The sequence below is a fragment of the Drosophila yakuba genome, chromosome 3L (genome assembly GCF_016746365.2).
Source record: "Drosophila yakuba strain Tai18E2 chromosome 3L, Prin_Dyak_Tai18E2_2.1, whole genome shotgun sequence".
Classification (NCBI taxonomy): domain Eukaryota; kingdom Metazoa; phylum Arthropoda; class Insecta; order Diptera; family Drosophilidae; genus Drosophila; species Drosophila yakuba.
The window spans coordinates 23,042,650-23,062,010 of record NC_052529.2 but is presented as its reverse complement, the minus strand read 5'-3'; the positions used below and the strand labels follow the sequence as shown (position 1 = coordinate 23,062,010).

The window sequence follows — 19,361 nt, the reverse complement described above, 5'->3', positions numbered from 1 at the left end:
TTTATAAATATAAAAGTAATATTAATGAGAAAAAACTGTAATTGTAATTGCTCTTTAAAAATACAACAAATACCATTTTAATTTTTAACCCTTCTGTTTCTTGTTGTCGCTTGGCCACGCAAAATCCATTAAAACTCGCGCATATACATAAGGTCATATTAAAAAGGAAATTACTACTTAAAAGGTAATTTGAAATAAAATTTATATAATGGAAATTCCTGTTCTGCTTAAGATGTTTGAAAATGCGTTTCAAAAAGTCAGGGTTAAATCGTATCTGTGTATCGATACCCCGGTACCATTCACATTAGTTGCCAATCGAACTGTCCAGCAGTGCTCGAATTTCGAAATTTAAAGTTGAACAACACTAAGTGACCAAATGTCGGTAAAATCATTTCATCATTTAATTTTGTAAATTAGCAAAAGAATAATTAAAAGAAAAGCACAGCATCTCGGCCAAACAAAATTCAAAGAAGTTCCAGTGGGCGCTGGACTTTAACGTCAGGAAAAAGTTTGCTAGCCTGCGCGGAGGGCCAAGTTCTTACCTAATCTTCGCAAACAAACAGGTAGGTCCAAGCTAAGATTGTCGTTATCAGCAGCCCGGTTTGTGTATACTTGCCAGTTGATTGGCCCTTATATTGCTATACCATTATTGCACATCTCTCTCTTTTCTGGGATCATTTTAGGATCTGCCAAATGCGATGAATGCGGCCAAAATCACCGCAAGCTCGACTTGCACTCACTCAGAAACCGTAGCTGGTACATTCAGGCGACGTGTGCAACTAGCGGCGATGGGCTCTACGAGGGACTCGACTGGCTGTCCAACCAATCGAAGAACGCTAATCGCTAATTAAACACTAAAACTAAACCAACAATATGAATACAACTAACTCTGATTTTAAGCGTTTCAAAAAGTCCGCGCAAAGTCATATCTGCTTATCGATACCCCGGTTCCATTCGCATCAGTTGCCTATCGAACTATCCAGCAGTGCTCGAATTTCGGAATTTAACGTTGAACAACACTAAACGACCAATTGTCGGAAAAAATAATTTCATCATTTCATTTTGTAAATTAGCAAAATAAATAAAAGAAAAGCACAGCATGTCGGCCAAACAAAATTCCAAGAAGTTCAAGTGGGCGCTGGACTTCAACGTGAGGTAAGGATTGTTAGCCTGCGCGGAGGGGCAAGCTCTTACCTCATTTGCTTTTTCGCGCAGCAAAAATGCTGATATTCCTTCGCCGCTGGGCTACAATCCATCTGCCCTGGTGAACCAGAGCGAGGTGGTTCGCGACCAGCGTCTGGTCATTAAGAAGTCCTGGGACCTTGCCTTGGGACCCCTTAAAAACGTGAGTAGCAACCATTTGTAAAGACCCATGGATAACCTTTGGATTTCCATAGATTCCAATGAATCTCTTCATCATGTACATGTCCGGAAACTCGATATCCATTTTCCCCATCATGATGGTCGGCATGATGCTAATCCGGCCTATCAAGGCCATCTTCACCACTCAGGTGACCTCCAAAATGGCGGAGGGAGCCCAGGGAACTGGCCAGCGCATCGTCTACTTCCTGGGCAACCTAGCAAACGTGGCCTTGGCCCTCTATAAGTGCCACAGCATGGGTCTCTTACCCACCCACGCCTCCGATTGGTTGGCATTTGTTCAGCCTCAGACTCGCCTGGAATATTACGGCGGAGGAGTTTCGTTTGTCTAGTATTACACGTTTAACTTCTCTTTATTTGATCATAGATAAATTTGTTTAAACTTCAAATGTGGTCTTATTTCGCCAGTCAGTCGTCTAAAATCTTCTTGGCCTCCTTTTTTATGTCATCCACTAGTTTCTCGCCGGCCGATCTGTTAATGGAAATGATACAACATTTTAGATACAGAATGAACTGCAATAATCGGGGTCTTTCAATCTTTTTTCAGCTCCTGGCAACGAGTTTTGATTTCCAATTTAAAAGTTAGTAAAGAAATCATTCAACCACTGGAAATAAATTGTTTGGATTGATACGGCGTACAAAATTTGAAAATCACCACTTATCACGGCAGGACCCGCATTTTTTTAGCACTTCCTATTTTATCATTTGTGAAACAAGTGCTTGGGAAAGCTCTATATCAGATATCGCAAAAAACCAAGTTAAAATCATAAGTTTTATACAATTTATGTTACAAAGGTTTGTCTATGAAATTTGAATTTAGTGACGGCAACGTTATCCTTGTACAAAACTACCATGCTTTTACTTGTTCTTGGTTTGATCCACTAGTTCCTTGAGTTTCTCGTTGAAACGCTGGATCAGTTTCTGGGGATCATCCACTCGGGGGACCTTAGCAAAACGATTGAATTATAAGAAAACACAAAAATCAGCCAGGATGCTTACCTCATAGTTCTGTGAGACATAGATACCAGTATAAACCCCGGCGCCAAAAGTTAACTGGAAATGAAAAAGGAGAATTTTTAGAGTATGTCGTGAATAAATTCAGAAGTTTGAGGTGAAAATCTTTCTAAAGATGCGGACTTCGTATGCTAACCGTGGAGAAACATAGCACTCGTTTGAAAGTCCAAAAGCGTTTTTTGGGACAGCACGGCAAGGGCTCGCGAATTTCCGGGGGGCAAGTTTTCGCAGAGCGACTCTGCCCGCCAGTTTTGAGCCTCAAAACCTGCGCCCCAAGTCCCAGCAGTTTCATTTTAGTTTCAAGTCGATAAAAACGATCAATTTGGTGAGGCTTGTGTTGATTTTTGAAGAGTCCGGATCTGTTTACTCCTGAATTGAGTGGCAGAGGTCGACATGATTTCCAAGGAGGAGGTGATTATTTGATTTATTTGAACATATAAGTTTTTCAGGCCTTATATAACCTTTGACCGGAAGTCACTTTTATGTATCAACTAGCGCACACTGGGAAGTAAGCTCAAATGAACTGACTGGTGTTTTGGCAACTGCGTTGCCGGAGCAAATGTTGAAAGTGCTTTAAATTGTAGGACTGTTTATTTGTTGAAGTAATACATTGGGACGGTATTTTCAAACACTTTTAAATGTATTTTATTTAAGCATTTTTTAATCAAATAATTGGTTTTCATTTTCATCCGCTAGACAATACCTTATCCCACTGTGCAGAGAAGCGTCATCGCCGGAAAAAGCAGCACAACCACAAAAACAAAACAGCAAAGCAAAGTATCCCATCTTTAATATGCATACATTCTGATACTTTGAGGTGTGCAGTATTTCATACGTGAAACAGGAGCTTCAAAACACCAGAGAGCCGGGAAACCGGAAAACTTACCAGAAACTTGAGCATTGTCGAATAAGAGAAGGAGCCCTTGTCACCCGCAGTCGCCAGCGTGAGAGTCTTAGCGTGAGTGAGAACGTGAAAAAGAAACGTCAAACGACGCTGCTTCGGCTGCTCTGACAGCAGCTGACTGGCACACTGCGATTTCTGTGTGTGGTTAGGTAATCGAGTTTGGCGGACTCTGATAACGATGCAGTTACTCCCTTTTGAGCACTGAACTTTCACTTCAATTATATGTTCATATGTACATATGTATAAACAATTATATAAGTTTTTGGTCACTGACGATTGAATTGATTTCTCGGTGAACATGCGTTAGTGAAACTGAATCATAGGCAACGCGATTAAAAGCTAAACGCTAAACGGCCAAAAATAAAACCTGTTCTTGGATGCCTTTCCTACAATATATATGTGGCTCTTGTAGGATTTTTACCGATTCCTAGTGCTATTTTGATTTAACCGCCAAAGCGCTAGACGGTTTTCAACACTGCCAACGCACGCAGGTCAAATACATTTGGCCCCCAATTCCCATGAACTGCACTTGTCAGCAGAGAGTTGTTCGTGTCATGGAAGATACAATGTAATAAAAGAGACTCTGTGGATGGACGAACTGCGATTTAATCTTACTAATAAAGCTATATGTCTTTACAAGGATTTAATTGCACTGCCCGCGACTATGAACTACAATTTATGACAACGTTAGGCGAAGACCGCAGGGCGGGTCTTCAGATAGACGAACAGCACAAGGAATACAGCCAAAACGCCGAGCGCCGGCAGCACCACGGTGCGGATTTTGGCCTGGCTCTTCAGGTTGTCCAGCTTACGCTCCTTCTTCTGCTTGCGTGTCTCCTTCACCTTTCCCTTCAGCTGACGCATCTTAATCCCATATAGTTTTAACAATTGTTCCTTTAACCTGGTGACGTGTGGGACTCGATTCAACAAGTTGTTTCTGGGCCAAATAAGAAGAAGAAACGTTGGACTGGGTTGATTTCGACCAGTCAGCTTTTGACTGCAAAGTGCTGCCTAATATTTCATGTAGTTTTAAGTCGGGTTACCCTGCTTACTAATCAGCTGACCATGAGCAGTGTTGAACAGTGTATTTGCAAATGATAAGCGCGCGCTTAAAAAAGTCAAAAAATTAAAAAAACTTATTTATTAAATGTAATCCCAACAATAAACTTATGCCTGTAAACGTCATCTGTGATAAATGTTAAAGTTTGTCGTTCACACAAACACATTTTCTAGCGAGAGAAAATTGGGACAGAAATACTATAAGCAAATATAAATATGAACAATTGTTGTTGCTATTTTTGTATATATAATATATACACATAAAACTAAAATTTGCTGCGGTTGTCCGATCATAACTATACACCAATCGAATTTAAACACCACTTTGAAAAAATGTAATGTTTGAGGACAAGAATAGGTAAAAGGTAAATGAAAAAATTAAATAAATTGTATGTGTTAGTTGGTATGTGGTTGTTGGAATTGATGAACGCCCAACAAAAAAGTATTACAAACTTCTTGCAGCGAATAACAACACATTTGTTATATATATTATGGATTTTGAGTTCGCTGTTTGTCAAAGCTACGCAACTTGTGTTCTTCTGAACGCGTAAGTGTTTTCGTTAAGTATCTGTTGTGGCTATACATTGTATAGTATACAACCCGATCAGGATTTTGATTTGTATAGGTATTAAGCAAACGCCACCCACACGGCCGATGGTAAAGCGCTGCGGCAGAACCTAACCCATATTTTCCCCTAACTGGCCTGCCGCCCCTTTAAGCCCCTTAACTGCGCAGGGGGCCGCCGAAATCAGATACGCCAGCAACTATTGCACCTTCACCTATGAATGCGATTTCGAAAATGTTTGAGCAGTTCGCAATACCCTCAGGGGTCGGGTCTCTGCCACGCAGTCACTGCTTGGGCTTCTGCCGCAAGTGCTGGACATTACGGACATTGTGTACAATGTGGACACCGGACGTGCTGGACACGCTGGCTGCTGCACACTTGATGAAGCAATAACAATGCAGACCGCTGGCCGGCAACCGTGGCCGAGTGGTCAATCAGTCGGGACGCACTGCCTAGTTTGTGCATCGGTAATGAAGCCTCGCTGGCCATCGCACATTCGGCATCTAATTTTGCCCATCACCATAAACGGCAATCCGATCAGTTGGACACGGATTATTGGCAACTATTTAGCCGGGCCCCTAAAGGCATAGACCTGCCAGCCCGGGCGAGTCCTCACGTTACACACAGATTGGCCTCAATGCGCAAACGGCTGTCCGAAAGTCGTTCTCCGCCAGGTCCAATCTGAGTTTCTGAGTTTCCTGGTTCTGGCCAGCGCTTACGCGACCATTGCGACCATTGCGACTATTGCGACCATCGGCCTGTTCGTTAGCTCGCTGGCCAGATATGTATGTGTTTTGCCGCTGATTAGCCAGGCCGCCGTCCGTCAGCGCGGTCCACCTGTCCGTCCTTGGGGCCGGGAGACCAACTCTTAGCTAAACTCCTTGTTTTGATTGCTAAGCCGCAAAATGATGGATTACCGAGTTGGGATTCATTTCTTGTTACGGTCATAATAGATTATCGTTGCTCGCTCATTGTCAGAGCTGCCCCTCCCTTTAGCTGCCCGGCCTACCGTTTGGCCAGCGGACAGAATTGCTGTCGTCGGAAGATTTGGCATTTTGATGGAGCATGCTTCACTACAAGCCCTCCAATCGCATTATGCGAATGATCAAACGCATAATTAAACGCAGGTAAATCTGCAACTGGAAAGTAATCAGAATATAACGCTCAAAATATTTGTAACGAAAGCGGGGAAGGATTCATTTATTTTATGGGAAATTATCAGTAAAGTCCACACTTCATATGCTCTCGTATACAGTTGGCTGTTTTATTTGGGTTCAAATATATACATATGTACGTTATAGGGTGGAAAAAATCCGTTACTATTATGACATTTTTCGTTGAAAACACGTTTAGTGGGCTTACTATGAGAAACAGCACAGGCTTAACAATTTAATGCAGTTAACTAAAAGTTAAGCCAAAAGTCCTTATTTAATGTACTCTGTATCTGAATCTGTTCATCCAAAATAGGCTTGGTAGTACTGGGGCGCGTCAACATATGGTGCCGTGTGTTGTGGGCCTCCGATGAATTTGGCGAATGTAGCTGGCTGGACGAATCCCACGGCTCCGGCAGGATAGTATGCGATGGTGGGATTCACCGGCAGTGCTGGCCCTGGAGCAGGAATTCGACGTGGCACAGGATCTGCCTTGGGTTGGGTTACCTCCACCTCCTCGGCGGCGTCGTCAAGATCCTCCTGCGCTTCACTGTTTACCACAAGGCGAGCGGATTTTGGTTGCTGGGAGGCTGCCGGGAGGCCAAACTGTATAGAAGGCTTAAAGCCGGCTGCTGGATACAAAGCCTCTTTTTGCTGGTCCGCTGGGCGAAGATGCTGCGCGGCCACGCCCACATCCGCCCTGACGAGACTGAGTCCGGCGAGAAGACAGACAACCGTCGAGCTGAGTGCCATTGCGATGAATATGTGGCGCTGGGGCGGCGGGGCCCAGTTTTATACAAACTGCTTGGGATTCGGACTGTGCGTCTCACCGAAAACAATTTTGACATTGACCCAAAAGCAAAGCGAAGCCCGAAGCTCGAATCCATCACCTCATGCACCTTACGAGCAGTGCACTTGGCGCTCCATCAATATGCAGCCAATGTTCTAATACTGGCCCGATTGCGGTCGCCATTAGATTCGGTCATTTTCCAGTGCACAGTGGTCAGTAGCCAGGTGATTATGCAGATGGAGGTGGTAGCCGTTCAGTCACGTCCGCGCGCGACACCGTACATTAAGCCATCTACTCCGGCGTGCTTATGGGATGGGGCATTTGACTTAGTGCACATATCTCTCCGTGCGGCTTGGCGATGGAAAATTTTGTCAAATAGCATGGCCCGGCCCACAAGCCACTAGTCCGGATCACCGCTCGCTAATCAATACAAAGCGCCTTCATTTGGTTACATGCCAGGAGGATACTTCTCCGGACCATGTCGCACAACTCGCCATAAGTTAGACTCTCCTCCAGCAAACGGCGATGAAAAATGCACCATAAATCCCCGCAAAATGGCGGCTGCTGGCTGCTCGAGATGTCTAGCCCAATATTTACAGCAACTTCAATAAAAATGCAGCGGCTAATTGATGTAATTAATTTATTAAATTACATTTGCCACTTTTTGCCGCGCCTGATGCCTGGTGCCTGCTGCCTGTCTGCCGGTTTTCACCATCTCCGTGCCCATCCCGTCCCCGTCCACTTCCCGACTCAACGGGAGGCATCCACAAATGGACAGAAGTTGGTAGTTGGCAATCAGTTTATGGGCCATAGAAACTGCGTTTGGGCCGAGAAAACGAGCCATGTGGCGTTATTAGCATGTGCTGGCCATCCGTGTCGGAAGCTTCTAGCGCAGCCGGGGAAACTGTACTTCGTTTCGATTAACGTTCTGCCATTGTTAATTGGCGAAACTCGAAAGCCATCTGCAGCCCGAAATTGGCTTTCCAGAGCATTTCCATGCGTCATCTCATCTATGATGGGTGCGAATTTGTGGTGAATTCCAATCGGGCTTGCGTGCGCCAGCTTCCTAGCCGCATACATCCGGGATCATATGAATAATCGAAACGCCTTCCAGTGCGATTTACATATATTATAATTCACATGGCTGTACTGTGCGTGTACACCATACAATGGTAATATATATTTGGTCAACCACTTTATTGCTGTTCACAAGTGTTTTCCATCCATCTAATATATTTTAGTCAATAAGAAAAATGTTTGAAAAGCTCTTCTCGGAAATCCATCAGGTTTCACATTCAAGCAGAAACTGGTCGTCATATTTCAACGCATTCGGAGGCCACTCCAGCGTCACGCATGCGTCTGTGCCCCAGCTTCAGATTCAGGCTTATGCCCAGGCTCATCCCCATCCTCATCTCCATTCCGATGATTCTGTGTGGATGCTGCAGCTCTGAATTGATACGCCCCGTGCACAATTAATATTCGGGCTGACCAAGGAGATGGTAGCTGGAAGCTGGTAGCCGGGCCAGAGATTTCTCTAATGCCCGCCCGGTTTTCAGGCACTATCACTTGATTTATTTTCCTTTTTAGTGTCTTTTATTTTATGATTTATGCAGCCACCATTCGAGCGCAGCTCTCGTGCGTTAGTATTGTGCCCTGCACTGTGCTGCACTGAGCTCGAGCTGATCCTCCTATTGCACCACATCGGCTGCCACCACCGGCAGCCTACACTTGTGCTGCCCGTCACGTTCCAGGTCGACGACGATCTGCTGACTCAGGATGCCCATCTCCCCGCAAATGGCCAAGCAGGCAAGTGGACAAGTGGCAGAAATAGACAAAGGCGGCGTTAACGACAATTGCGCACTAATTATCGCCTCATGCGATGCATAGGGGATCGGGTCTGGGAGTGGGACTTTGAATAGCATTCCTGGCGGGCGTGAATTGAATTCCCTGCATGACGGCCGCGACGATGCTGATGGAGATGAATAGTCTGCTCGAGGATTGCCACCTGTCCGGTGTTCGATCCATCGCGATGGTCACTGGTAACTACTTCATTTAGAAGCGAATGCCTTCGCGCTGCAGTCGGTTGGGTCGCGGTTTGATTTATGGCGCTGGAAATTAAAGTTGCGCACACTTCTGCGTGAGTTGCAGGAATGCAGTTGGCTCATTAGCCGGACAATGCGTCGCTATTTGGGTTAGGTACATGGAGTTTTGCCCGTCATGGTTGCCAACGGTGATGGTCAACGCGGAAGCGCTGCGCTAGGATAATTGCATTGGCCAGGACGGGTCTTCGAGACCCATCTAACAACCATTTAAAATCGTTGACAAATAACGCCAGGGAAGCGGTGGCGAAAAGACCCAGAATAGACTGCCAGAATCCAAGACATACGTAAATGGCACGGTGTAAGGTGTCAGTCTTCACCACTGACAACTATCATCGCACAAGACCACACAAGTCCAAGCTCCGATTTCTAACCCGATCACTAATAGGGGACCCCTGTTCTTAAACAAGCGTGGAACACGCATCTTTTCAATTACTTCACATGCAACGGTGGTTGCTTGTAAGTCTAAGGTAAATGCATGTGCATGTACATGGCTCAACAAATGCTTTCCCCTACGCGCCAAATTAGCTGCCATTTAGATTTGCCCATCACTGAAAAGTCTGCTGCGAGTACCCACTGGAAGAGGGCCAGTCCTAATTAGCCACTTGCTAATGATGTCTTGGCCACGTGTCCTTCGTCGGTGGTGGGTTAACTGGGGTGTGCCACTATCCCGGCACCTTATCACTTGAAACTCAAGGCAGGATTCGGGTGCCTTTGTCACCGCCCTCCTCTTTTTCCGGTGAGTGCCACATTATTTGCATTGGGTTGTTGTGGTTACTCATCAGCGCGTGGATCTGTTTGGTGTCGGTTGCAGTTGCTCCTTTCAGCCTATGCCGCCAACTTGAATTTTAAATGCGGCAGGACTAAAAGCTGCATTCTTAAGGATTAGGTGATCGTAATCGGCAGAATATACACCCTATAGGGTGGGGAGTACTTCCTTCTAAGCTGTTACTCTACGACCAACTGGCAATAAAAATATTGTGTACAGATAAGTATATAGAAACATGTATTTATTTTGTTGAAGTATGCTAGGACGATTTAAAAAATGATAATACAATTTTTCCATTATAACTTAGTATTTAATTGTTAATTAGGTCTCGTATGTCATTGTTATTGTTATTTCTTTGCTTTAAGGGCTTCCGATTGGACAACAAGTGTCGCATGTGCTTTACTGAACTCAACCCGGTATATTAGTCTATTAATTTCCCAGGTTAAGCGTTCGAGGTTTCCATGAAATATAGTGGCATGGCAAAAGTACGCTCAGACTTTCCACAAAATAATTTCTCCTTTTTTTTTACTGCATTAGATTGGCAAGTTCATGACACCACGTGGGCAAAACAGAAACACTTGGCGACAGCGCAACAACATCGGGTTTTCGCTCAAGCTGGTGCTACGACAACAGGTTGCTCTATGCCCGATATCAAATTTCAAGTTCGGATGGCCAATTGGCGTACAAAACGAAACCGAACGAAGAGATGCGATGCCAAATAAAATAAAACCCCCCTTGTTCAAAAACCAAGCCACCCGGTCTGTAATCTGTGTCGGTATTCTGGCAATTTAATGAGTTTGCAGTCTGCATAAGATACATGTATAGGCAAATATTTCTGATTTCAGTTCAAATGTTTTATTTCAACAGAAATCGAGAAAACAATGACAACTCTTGTCAAGGGAACTATTCTCTAATACAGCCGAAGAGCCACATTACCGACTGCGTGTATCCCTGACCTTTCCAGAAAAGAAGGTTGATAGCCCACGAAAACTCCTGGTTTAGGAGATATGTAACTAAAACAAGAGAGAACGCTATAGTCGAGTTCCCCGACTATCTGATACCCGTTACTTAGCTAGTGATAGTGCGAAGGAGGTCTTCTACACTGTCAGCTTTTGGCGGTTTGTGGGCGTTAGAGTGGGCGTGGCAAAAAGTTTTTTGACAAATCGATAGAAATTTACAACACCAATACAAAAATGAAAAAATATTAAAACATTTTTCAAAAGTGTGGGCGTGGCAGTTTTGGGCAGTTTGTGGGCGTTAGAGTGGGCCTGGCAGCATGATTCGACAAACTTGCGCTGCGTCTATGTCCCTGGAGTCTGTATGCTTAATCTCAACTTTCTAGCTTTTGTAGTTCCTGAGATCTCGACGTTCATACGGACAGACGGACGGACAGACGGACATGGCCAAATCGACTCGGCTATTGATCCTGATCAATATATGGTCGGAAACGCTTTCTTCTGCCTGTTACATACTGTTCAACGAATCTAGTGTACCCTTTGGTACCTTTGGTACCCGTTGGCTAATATTCCCTTTTATGTAAGAGTCACCAAATAAATAGTTTTTGTTTTTTAAATCTAAGACCTTGCCATTAATCAAGCGTATGGCCGAATCTGGGCAGCATAAATCGAAAAGAAATCGAACCAACGGACGGTAGGATGGATGGACATCCAAACAGGCCTAAAAGTATCACGATACGATACGCTAGGCACTAGAGCGTCGCAGACTTAATAAACAACTGATTAGCCGAGAAGCGAGGGAGCATCTGTTAGACGAAGTGATCAAGTATAGCTTTTCTTCTGGTTTATTAGTTGCGTGGCCTGCGTAGGGGTAGGACATAAGTTACACCTCAGCAAAGACTGTTACATGCCACATAGAAACGTTTTCATTAAAGCAAACCATCACTTGGGAGGTTGGCTGCAAGTGGCACTTATCGTTTATAAAGAAGAAATAGCAATGCAGCAAACGCAGCGAATTTAATGGACTGTAATTACGCCTGGAAGTTGCTTGTCTGTTGTGCGCTATAGAAAATTAAGACCTAAATTTGCGTGTGCAAAATTTACGACGTGTTTACGATGCCTCAAATTATTGGTTGTGCTAATGCGTTACAGAAACGCGAAGTTAATTTTCGCTCTCTGTGCTTCAGGACTGGTTATCACGACCTCAGCCGTGGTCACACCCCTTTCTACTTTGATGAAGGGGAGGAAGTAGACTCCGTATCAACTGTCAGAGCCAAAGATTTTGAGTCAAGTATTTCAGCAAGAATTTACATATTTAAAATTTGCAGTGATAGGTTTCTACTTATCCAAGCGTTGGTAATTTGGAAATTTTTTGTTAAATGGATCCGGAACGAGAACTGCCCTTCAGCGATGTCTCAAAGGAAATTGATGTGCCCGAACCGTGGAGTGATGTGAGATCGTCAGACAGCCTGCTTACCCTGAAGCAGAGCGGAAGCCAAGAGACGATAAGACCATCCGAGTATGAGTTAGTTGATCCATCCGATCTTAGCTCGGACGACATTCACCTGAGTCTTCTAGTAGAGGTTTGTATGGCCAACACGGACGCTCGGTAGTTTATAAAAATCTGTCGCCGCAGAAAGGTTTAATTGACATTAACTCATTGGACAAGCCCTCGGCCACAGACCTTACAGAGGACTATTCGAGGCTTTTGTCCAGGTCGGCGGATCGTGGAGGAATTGCTGAAATAGTCAAGGAAATGCGAAACGAATTCATGAATAAGCTGACCTCTAAGGCTAAGAGCTTTAAGGAAATCCTGATAAAGGTAAGAGTTTCTTGTAGAATTTCGTATTCCTCAATGTTACACTTCCAGAGAGGCTTGATGGAACCAAACGACGAAAATCCTATTCTGCAGAATAAAGAAAAGACCGAAGATGAATCTCAGATTTTAGGGCGTAAAAATAACGCGGGCAAATCAAAGAGGACATCTTTAGGGGAAGGCGACGACAATCAAAATGGTGAAATCGCCCAGCTCATTAATGAAATCAATCAGTTTACTTCTGGCATTGACAATGATCCGAACACTGCGGACTGGTCTCATTTCCGGGAAAGCCTGCTGAAAATACATAAGTACTATGTAAGCGTCAATGAGCCGGAAGAAAAAGACCATGAACGACCAATTAGCAAAATCGACGCTGTCAAATTTTCAGAACCATCATACACCAACGAGCCGTTGGAAGACCTCAGCAGTCGGGCCAAGTATATCCGTAAAAATATCCGAGGTCTCGAATGCAAGATGCTAACCCTGGACCACTCCATTGATGACTTTAGCGACAAGTTCAATCGCAGCTTGAAAACCAAAGAGCAAGTGGAGCGGGAAATGGTGGCTATCGCACTGGAACGCGATCAAATCGGCCGACGCCTTAGCCAGATGGAAGTGGAATTTCGCAAGGCCAAGGAGCATATATTTCAAAGGGGCAGGAACCCAAAACTCCAAAGCAAATATCAATCTTTTTCAAGCAATAATCCTGGTTTTGGATCATAATTGTTGTGGTTTATACGAGAGTAGCTCACATCAACAGTTTATTGATTATTACCAGTAAATCGGGTTAAAAAACCCTTTCAAAGTAATACTAATAGTTATTATTTAACTACAGAATTGTGCCGTCCAAATGAGCATTTGGTATGTGAAATTCATTAGCCGATAACATAAGTTTTATAACCATACTTGAATAATAAAATATGAAGAATTGTATATGCCGACAAATTTTTCAAAGAAAGAATAATAATGTAGTGCACTAATATTTATTTATTTTAAGTTTTGTTAATATTATTGTTAATATTGTTAAAAAACTAAAGAGTACGCTATAGTGTTTTTTTTTTAATATCTGATACCCGTTACGTAGCTAGCTTTTTCAACATTTTGTTGGCATAGCGATATAAACTGACATAAAAACAAGAGAGAACGCAATAGTCGAGTTTCCCGACTATCTGATACCCATTACTCAGCTAGTGGAAGGAAAAAGGAGTGTCTTAAACACTGACAGTTTTTGGCTGGTTTCAGAGAGTCCTCCGACGATTACGACGCGTTTCTACATCTTGCCTGAGGGAAACCGGTGCCTTGGAAAATGTGAAAAATGTGCATGGAGGAGTGTGCCTATACCGGCGGCATATTAAGGCAACTGACCTGCTCGATGACGTGCAATTGTCTGCCCATCTGGAGCCGACGGTTGAGCCGCAACGTGGAGGGCTGCCAGCGGCACTGCAAAGCTACTCGGATCCAGAACTTCGACGCGGAGGTGACGGGATGACTCTGGTCGCTTTGGGGCGGTCTGTATCCGAGGGCTCCTTGGTTCGACGGGAAGGTGCGTGGGAGTCAAACATTGGGATGCTGCGTGGTGGCCTGTTGTGTGGCCAGTACATTCCACCACCCTGGCGAGTGGAGCGGAAAGCTGCTGGACGCTATGGTGGTTAATAAAGACCGCTACTACCGCGCCAGCGTGGAGCTGAGATAGCGTTGGGACCTTAATCTGTGTGTGGACGATATGTGCATCGAGTTCACAAAGTGGACCTACGATTCCTGGTGCAACTTGAGCTGGTGACCTTTGGGGCATGTATGTATGTATATGGTATAGCTCCTCTGCCAGCACCGAAATGATTTTTCTGGAGGCCTCAACTACTATTTCATGCGTTTTCAGTGTGGCGTCCTGGAGTGCCAGGAACGGCACCTATGATGGTGGCTACTTCCTGTTCGAATGTTCCACGTGGGACGAACCCCTGTTCCCGGCCGACATGGACGCCTCCTACGTGCTGCTGGCCAAGCAGCTGCAGATGATTTTCTACTTCGTGGTGGTCAATGTGCGGCTCAAAGTGCGGCGCCGAAATGTTGAGTTCCGGCTGTACAACGTGGACGTGGCCCGAAAGCCTGGTATTGCTCGAAAATGCAGTTGCAGGGGAATCATATACCTAAGTCGCTTGACTCGGAATACCAATTTTGATTCTATTTTACCTCTGCCAGATAGTATTATTTTCTCGAAAGTTTGCCAAGACCCCAGTGTATGATTTCTATGCGACAAATAACAGCAACCTTAAACTTTTTATTTGGATGTTCGTTTCTAAAATCAATTTTATTGAACCCTGCACATTTTGTAGCAACCCCGAACTTACAGAATATGGTTTTTAAGAGAAACTCCTGCAACTCAAGAGATTTCTCCACGCCTCACTGTGTGGCCAAGCAACCAACTGACTCAGAAAACCAGTTCCGTTTCAAAACCAAAACAAAAGAGTTTCTCTTCTCTTTTTGCCAGTTGCGGAAAGTTAAAAATAAAACACAAATAATAAATAAAAGTAAAACCTGTCCCCTACGCAAATATGCAAAACATTGCACGGAAACTGTGAATCAGGCTGAGAGGTACGAGAACGAAAATAAGCGTAAACAGACAAATAAGGCAGGAATGGCACGAACTGTAAGGCAAATAAAACAAAACTGCATTCCAAAAACTCAGTCAAATGCAAAAACGGCAGTGAGGCGGCGCGCAGCACGAGACAACTCACAACTTCTAAAAAGGGCAGCTCAACCAAGTGGAGTGGCAGAGTGGCAGAATGAGCGAAAATCGACGAAAACAAAATCCGGTTTCGTTTTCAACCAGCACAGAACAAGGCCCGGGAACCGAACGGAACGGAACGAAACGGTTCGGAGGAGGGACAGGGATCGGGGACGTCCCTTTGTTGTGCAGCCTTTCCTATGTATTTATTGCATCGTTTTTGCTTTCCGCAGATGCAGACAATGGAGAAGGAGGGGAAGTGACAGTGGGAGTGGGAGGGGAAGTAGGAGCTAGCCGAAGCAAAAACCCCCCTGCCAGGATGGATTGTCCGGGAGACGAACTTGAAATTTAGATTTCGAGAGCAACCGCCAGCGATGCAGGCGTCGCAATCGCAGTCGCAGCGCAGTGGGCAGTGGGCAGCGAAGAGCGCAATTTGGGGAGCTCTCTCCTGCAGGTATGCGCACTGCAGAAGTGTTGGTGAGAGCAGGAGAGTGTAGGCATGGGCGTGGGGTTGTCCATTTGGCTCGAGGGCTACCAAGCAACAATTCCTTATCGAAACTGAAATATTCGAAAGCCCCAGTCATAACTTCAAACGGCAAACAAATGCCAAGTGACAAAAGTACGAGGTCATTGCATCATGAAACACCGCTCTCACCGCTCTTCACTGGGCGGCTAAAAAAAGAGCCAAACTGAAATTAGCAAATAAAGTAATGCTAAATGGCCAAAAAGTGAAATCCGTAAAAACGAACTAGAGCCAAATACAAGCAGGAAAAAGCCATTGCAGCGGCGTGCCACTTAGGTAGTTGGGACTTGGGATGGGCAGTGGCGGGGAGTTGGAGAAGGAGACCAGAAGTGACAAAAAAATGTTTGGCAACAAACTTCATAAAAGATATAGCAGATGCGCCAAGGCAAGATAAAAGATCTTGAACAAGGTTTGCCGAGATTTTACATAGTTCTAAAAGCCAAGCATATCGTGGATATAGTCCAAGAGAGAAAGTGATCGAGAGTTAGGACTCAAAGCTAGGAGGAGTTGAACAGTTGGGTTTTATCCAAGACTTTTGAAAACATTATTCTAATGTCTTTGGTTTTATGGTGTCGCATGCAATATCATGTAAATCTCTTCCTCCAGTACCTCAAGAAATTGGCAAAGCAATTATAGAAAAAATTTAACTCGTAGGCGTGGCAAAATTGCACTTTACTTACTTACTATTTAAATACAGCATAGAAATAGTAATAGCCGAAACTATGTACATAATAATTTATAATAAATTTCGTAAAAAAATTGTCGGTAAAGTATTCAGCTTGCGACGTGTAAAAAATAGTTGAAGGCAGAAATTCTTAGGTGCTTAGAGTTTGTTTACCCATGTTGCCCCGCCCACATTGCGTCAACAAACTTGCCCTGCGTTAATGTCTCTGAAGACTGCATGCTCGACCTTCTCGACCTTTTAGCTTTTATAGTTCCTGAGATCTCGACGTTCATACGGACGGACAGACGATCCTCGAAATATTATAATGTTTAACATTTAAATATTTAAAGTCGTCTCGAAGGTCATATAAATAAACGACCTCATTACAATTGTAATGGTCTCCCCGTGGTGTTTCCTGGGTGCCAATTATTACATATTATTAATAATAAACATTTAAATGTACATATGTATGTGAACGGTAGCTAACTCAAGTGGCGACTTTTACTAAAAAAATCGAAAATCGTCTCCTAGCACATATACGCTGCCATACGCAATATTCTGCTTATTGTTTTTACTCACACAAGCAAGTGAATTCTCTTCTTTCTTTATAGGGTCGGGAACGCTTCCTTACAACAGTTACATATTTTTTGAGAGTCTAGTAAAGTGTTTTACTCTACAAGTAATAGGATGAGATTTTTGATAAATGGTTTGTCTGTATGTACTTTCTGCGGGTTTCTTCTTCTCTCATTCCCTTGGAGGCTTAGATATTCGCTTCGGATGACGCGTGTCCTTAAGCTGATACCTGACGACCTTGCTAAGCGTGTGGTACCAGATGCTTGTAATGGTCTGGAAATTCTCAGCGATAGCATTAAGACGATTCCTTACCACCGTGTGAGGTTATGTATTGTCGGCTCAATGCTGATCTTTTCAAATCGGAAGCATTTGCCTTATTTGTTGTGAATTCGTATTTGTTTTTGTCTGTTTTTATGAATGCCAAATATATCGTGACTTGCTGAGCTTTTGCACACATTTATAAAATGCAATACAATAAATGTTGATTGTTTTAAAAGTAGTCCGGCCTTTGCGCAGTGTACCTGGGACAAAAATGTCTATTGTATTCTAAAAAATTAGAATTAGCTTACATTTGAAACAGAGAGAGAAAGGCCATGTAGGGTATTTCCGAGTATATATGTACATATATATATGTATATAAGGGAAACGCGGGTGGAGCTGAGCACTATGATTATGAATTATTTAGTGTTAAATATATAAAAAATCGTTTTCGAAGAATAGGATTTGAGTAAAAACGATCAAAATTTTCACACCGAGTAAACTTCTCCAACATTGCCTTAAAACAAGTCGGTTTGCTTCGACATTATGAGGAAATCGTGTAAATATAAAAGGGTCTTATTAAAGGAATAAAAGTAGGGACTGTACGCCGAATTGAGCTTCCGTTTTTGCCTAAACTACAATAAATCGCTTCAAACATTTATTCCAACTAAATGTAAACAAATTCAATTTTTTACTCATCGCTGGGAAAAACGTTTTTATGTGTTTTATTACTGATTTGAGTTCCATCAGCGCACAAACTGCTATCAGCTTGGAGCTTAATTAGAAGCGGAAATGCCAGAAGAAAATGTTATTGATCAGCTGTCTTTAAAGAGTTGACAAAACAGCGGCCGGAGGGGTTTTCGGCTGCAACATTGCTGGGTAATTAAAATTAATTTTCGCAAAATCTCGGAAATCATCAAAAAGTGAGCAGCGCCAACCAGCCACGAGCAATGATTTCCAGCGAGTTGGCTCTGGAAGTTGTGGCCGAGGTCTCTACTCAGTCAGTTGGCGGCAGAGAAATCTAGTTTTCCCAGTTCGGTCCCGTAATGATAAATGGTGTCTGGTTAGCGCAGCGCCAAAAGAGAAACAAGTTCACCTGCCAGAAGACAGCCCAAAAGCCGTCTCCAGTACACCAGCCTTCTGCGGGAAAGTCTGATAATTCTGCGGGTCAGCGGGTTGGGGAATTGGGTCCGCGGCTTGTGTTGTATTTCAATTAGAGTAAAGTCGTCTCCTATACCCCATTTAGCAACAAAGTAAGTGGCAATGTATGTTTTCGCTATTATCATTTTAATTTATGTTATGTTCCTACACACATACCTCATGCGACCACTAGCTGCAGTTCGATCATGGCCACGGCATCCATTGTGATGTAGTTGGCCAATTTGTTAGATGCTGAAGCAGCATCTAATGGGCCATGAGCAGGAGCAAGCTGCTGTCATTGTGGTGTATGCAGGAAAATCGCTGGAAGCTCTGAAAGCTACCGACTTGAAACACTAAAAAAAATCTGGGTGTCAAGAAAATCGGGTATATCATCGAGAAAGCATAAACGAATGTTTGTTTTCAAGTTCTCCTATTACATATGTAATATGGTAATTAAACTATTTTAAGTATAATATAATTTTTTATTTATGTAAAAACTCTTATATATGAAGAATAAATTTTTGATAATTATAACAAGTTATTATTTTTTAATTAATCTTAATACTACCCGATTTTAATAAACAAATTTCTGTAACTAAGTTTTTTTAAAAAAGTAATAAACAGTAGTTTACAAATGATATATGCACCATTTTAAGAATAAAACAAGAGGGAATGCTATAGTCGAGTTCCCAGACTATCTGATACCCGTTACTTAGCTAATAGAAGTGCGAAGGAGGAATTTCAACACTGACAGTTCTTGGCGGTTTGTGGGCCTTAGAGTGGGCGTGACAAAAAGTTTTTTGGCAAATCGATAGAAATTTACAAAACTAATACAAAAATGAAAAAATATCAAAACATTCAAAAGTGTGGGCGTGGCAACATGAATCAACAAACTTGCGCTGCGTCTATGTCTCTGAAGTCTGTATGCCTAATCTCAACTTTCTAGCTTTTGTAGTTCGTGTTATCTCAGCGTGC

At 43.4% G+C, this 19,361-nt stretch overlaps 6 protein-coding genes and 1 long non-coding RNA gene across 13 annotated transcripts; 4 read left to right on the top strand and 3 right to left on the bottom strand.

The window, feature by feature from the left end:
* The first annotated feature begins 985 nt into the window (after positions 1–985).
* On the top strand, positions 986–1,769 carry LOC6535196 (ER membrane protein complex subunit 4). The gene is made up of 3 exons (XM_002095820.3): positions 986–1,155; positions 1,216–1,345; positions 1,398–1,769. The coding sequence occupies exons 1-3, from the start codon at positions 1,100–1,102 to the stop codon at positions 1,710–1,712; spliced, it is 501 nt and encodes a 166-aa protein (XP_002095856.1). The 5' UTR covers positions 986–1,099; the 3' UTR covers positions 1,713–1,769.
* LOC6535195 lies at positions 1,715–3,668 on the bottom strand. Of its 7 annotated transcripts, XM_039374489.2 has the most exons (5): positions 3,281–3,600; positions 3,098–3,106; positions 2,380–2,433; positions 2,243–2,325; positions 1,715–1,852 (listed from the first exon to the last, which is right to left on the bottom strand). In XM_039374489.2, the coding sequence occupies exons 1-5, from the start codon at positions 3,596–3,598 to the stop codon at positions 1,789–1,791; spliced, it is 528 nt and encodes a 175-aa protein (XP_039230423.1). In that variant the 5' UTR covers positions 3,599–3,600; the 3' UTR covers positions 1,715–1,788. The 7 variants fall into 7 exon arrangements, with proteins under 7 accessions (XP_039230423.1, XP_039230424.1, XP_015051079.2 ...); XM_039374490.2 differs by lacking the exon at positions 2,243–2,325 and having other exon boundaries at positions 3,281–3,668; XM_015195593.3 differs by lacking the exon at positions 3,098–3,106 and having other exon boundaries at positions 3,281–3,588.
* On the top strand, positions 2,931–3,357 carry LOC120321567. The gene is made up of 2 exons (XR_005561266.2): positions 2,931–3,012; positions 3,091–3,357. It is a non-coding gene; the product is annotated as an uncharacterized LOC120321567 (long non-coding RNA).
* A 216-nt stretch (positions 3,669–3,884) lies between the features above and the next one.
* LOC6535194 (single-pass membrane and coiled-coil domain-containing protein 4 homolog) lies at positions 3,885–4,285 on the bottom strand. Its single transcript, XM_002095818.4, has one exon. The coding sequence runs from the start codon at positions 4,160–4,162 to the stop codon at positions 3,986–3,988; it is 177 nt and encodes a 58-aa protein (XP_002095854.1). The 5' UTR covers positions 4,163–4,285; the 3' UTR covers positions 3,885–3,985.
* A 1,877-nt stretch (positions 4,286–6,162) lies between these two features.
* Positions 6,163–9,726, bottom strand: LOC6535193. The gene has a single exon (XM_002095817.3). It carries the CDS (start codon positions 6,824–6,826, stop codon positions 6,377–6,379), a length of 450 nt encoding a protein of 149 aa, XP_002095853.1. The 5' UTR covers positions 6,827–9,726; the 3' UTR covers positions 6,163–6,376.
* Positions 9,727–11,943: 2,217 nt separating this feature from the next.
* LOC6535192 lies at positions 11,944–13,439 on the top strand. Its single transcript, XM_002095816.4, has 3 exons — positions 11,944–12,270; positions 12,324–12,509; positions 12,558–13,439. Exons 1-3 carry the CDS (start codon positions 12,067–12,069, stop codon positions 13,227–13,229), a joined length of 1,062 nt encoding a protein of 353 aa, XP_002095852.1. The 5' UTR covers positions 11,944–12,066; the 3' UTR covers positions 13,230–13,439.
* LOC6535191 lies at positions 13,427–14,784 on the top strand. Its single transcript, XM_039373886.1, is given in 3 exon segments — positions 13,427–13,436; positions 13,793–14,414; positions 14,416–14,784. Coding segments are annotated over 3 exon segments (963 nt in total). The 3' UTR covers positions 14,747–14,784.
* The last annotated feature ends 4,577 nt before the right edge of the window (positions 14,785–19,361 follow it).

Coding starts and splice junctions, on each gene's coding strand:
- LOC6535196 (XM_002095820.3), top strand. CDS start 1,100: ATGTCGGCCAAACAAAATTCCAAGAAGTTCAAGTGGGCGCTGGACTTC. Junction 1,156..1,215: donor GCGCTGGACTTCAACGTGAG/GTAAGGATTGTT, acceptor TTTTTCGCGCAG/CAAAAATGCTGATATTCCTT. Junction 1,346..1,397: donor CCTTGGGACCCCTTAAAAAC/GTGAGTAGCAAC, acceptor GGATTTCCATAG/ATTCCAATGAATCTCTTCAT.
- LOC6535195 (XM_039374489.2), bottom strand. CDS start 3,598: ATGTTCACCGAGAAATCAATTCAATCGTCAGTGACCAAAAACTTATAT. Junction 2,326..2,379: donor ATGTCTCACAGAACTATGAG/GTAAGCATCCTG, acceptor CGTTTTGCTAAG/GTCCCCCGAGTGGATGATCC. Junction 1,853..2,242: donor GTGGATCAAACCAAGAACAA/GTAAAAGCATGG, acceptor TTCCATTAACAG/ATCGGCCGGCGAGAAACTAG.
- LOC6535194 (XM_002095818.4), bottom strand. CDS start 4,162: ATGCGTCAGCTGAAGGGAAAGGTGAAGGAGACACGCAAGCAGAAGAAG.
- LOC6535193 (XM_002095817.3), bottom strand. CDS start 6,826: ATGGCACTCAGCTCGACGGTTGTCTGTCTTCTCGCCGGACTCAGTCTC.
- LOC6535192 (XM_002095816.4), top strand. CDS start 12,067: ATGGATCCGGAACGAGAACTGCCCTTCAGCGATGTCTCAAAGGAAATT. Junction 12,271..12,323: donor ACCTGAGTCTTCTAGTAGAG/GTTTGTATGGCC, acceptor CTGTCGCCGCAG/AAAGGTTTAATTGACATTAA. Junction 12,510..12,557: donor TTAAGGAAATCCTGATAAAG/GTAAGAGTTTCT, acceptor TTACACTTCCAG/AGAGGCTTGATGGAACCAAA.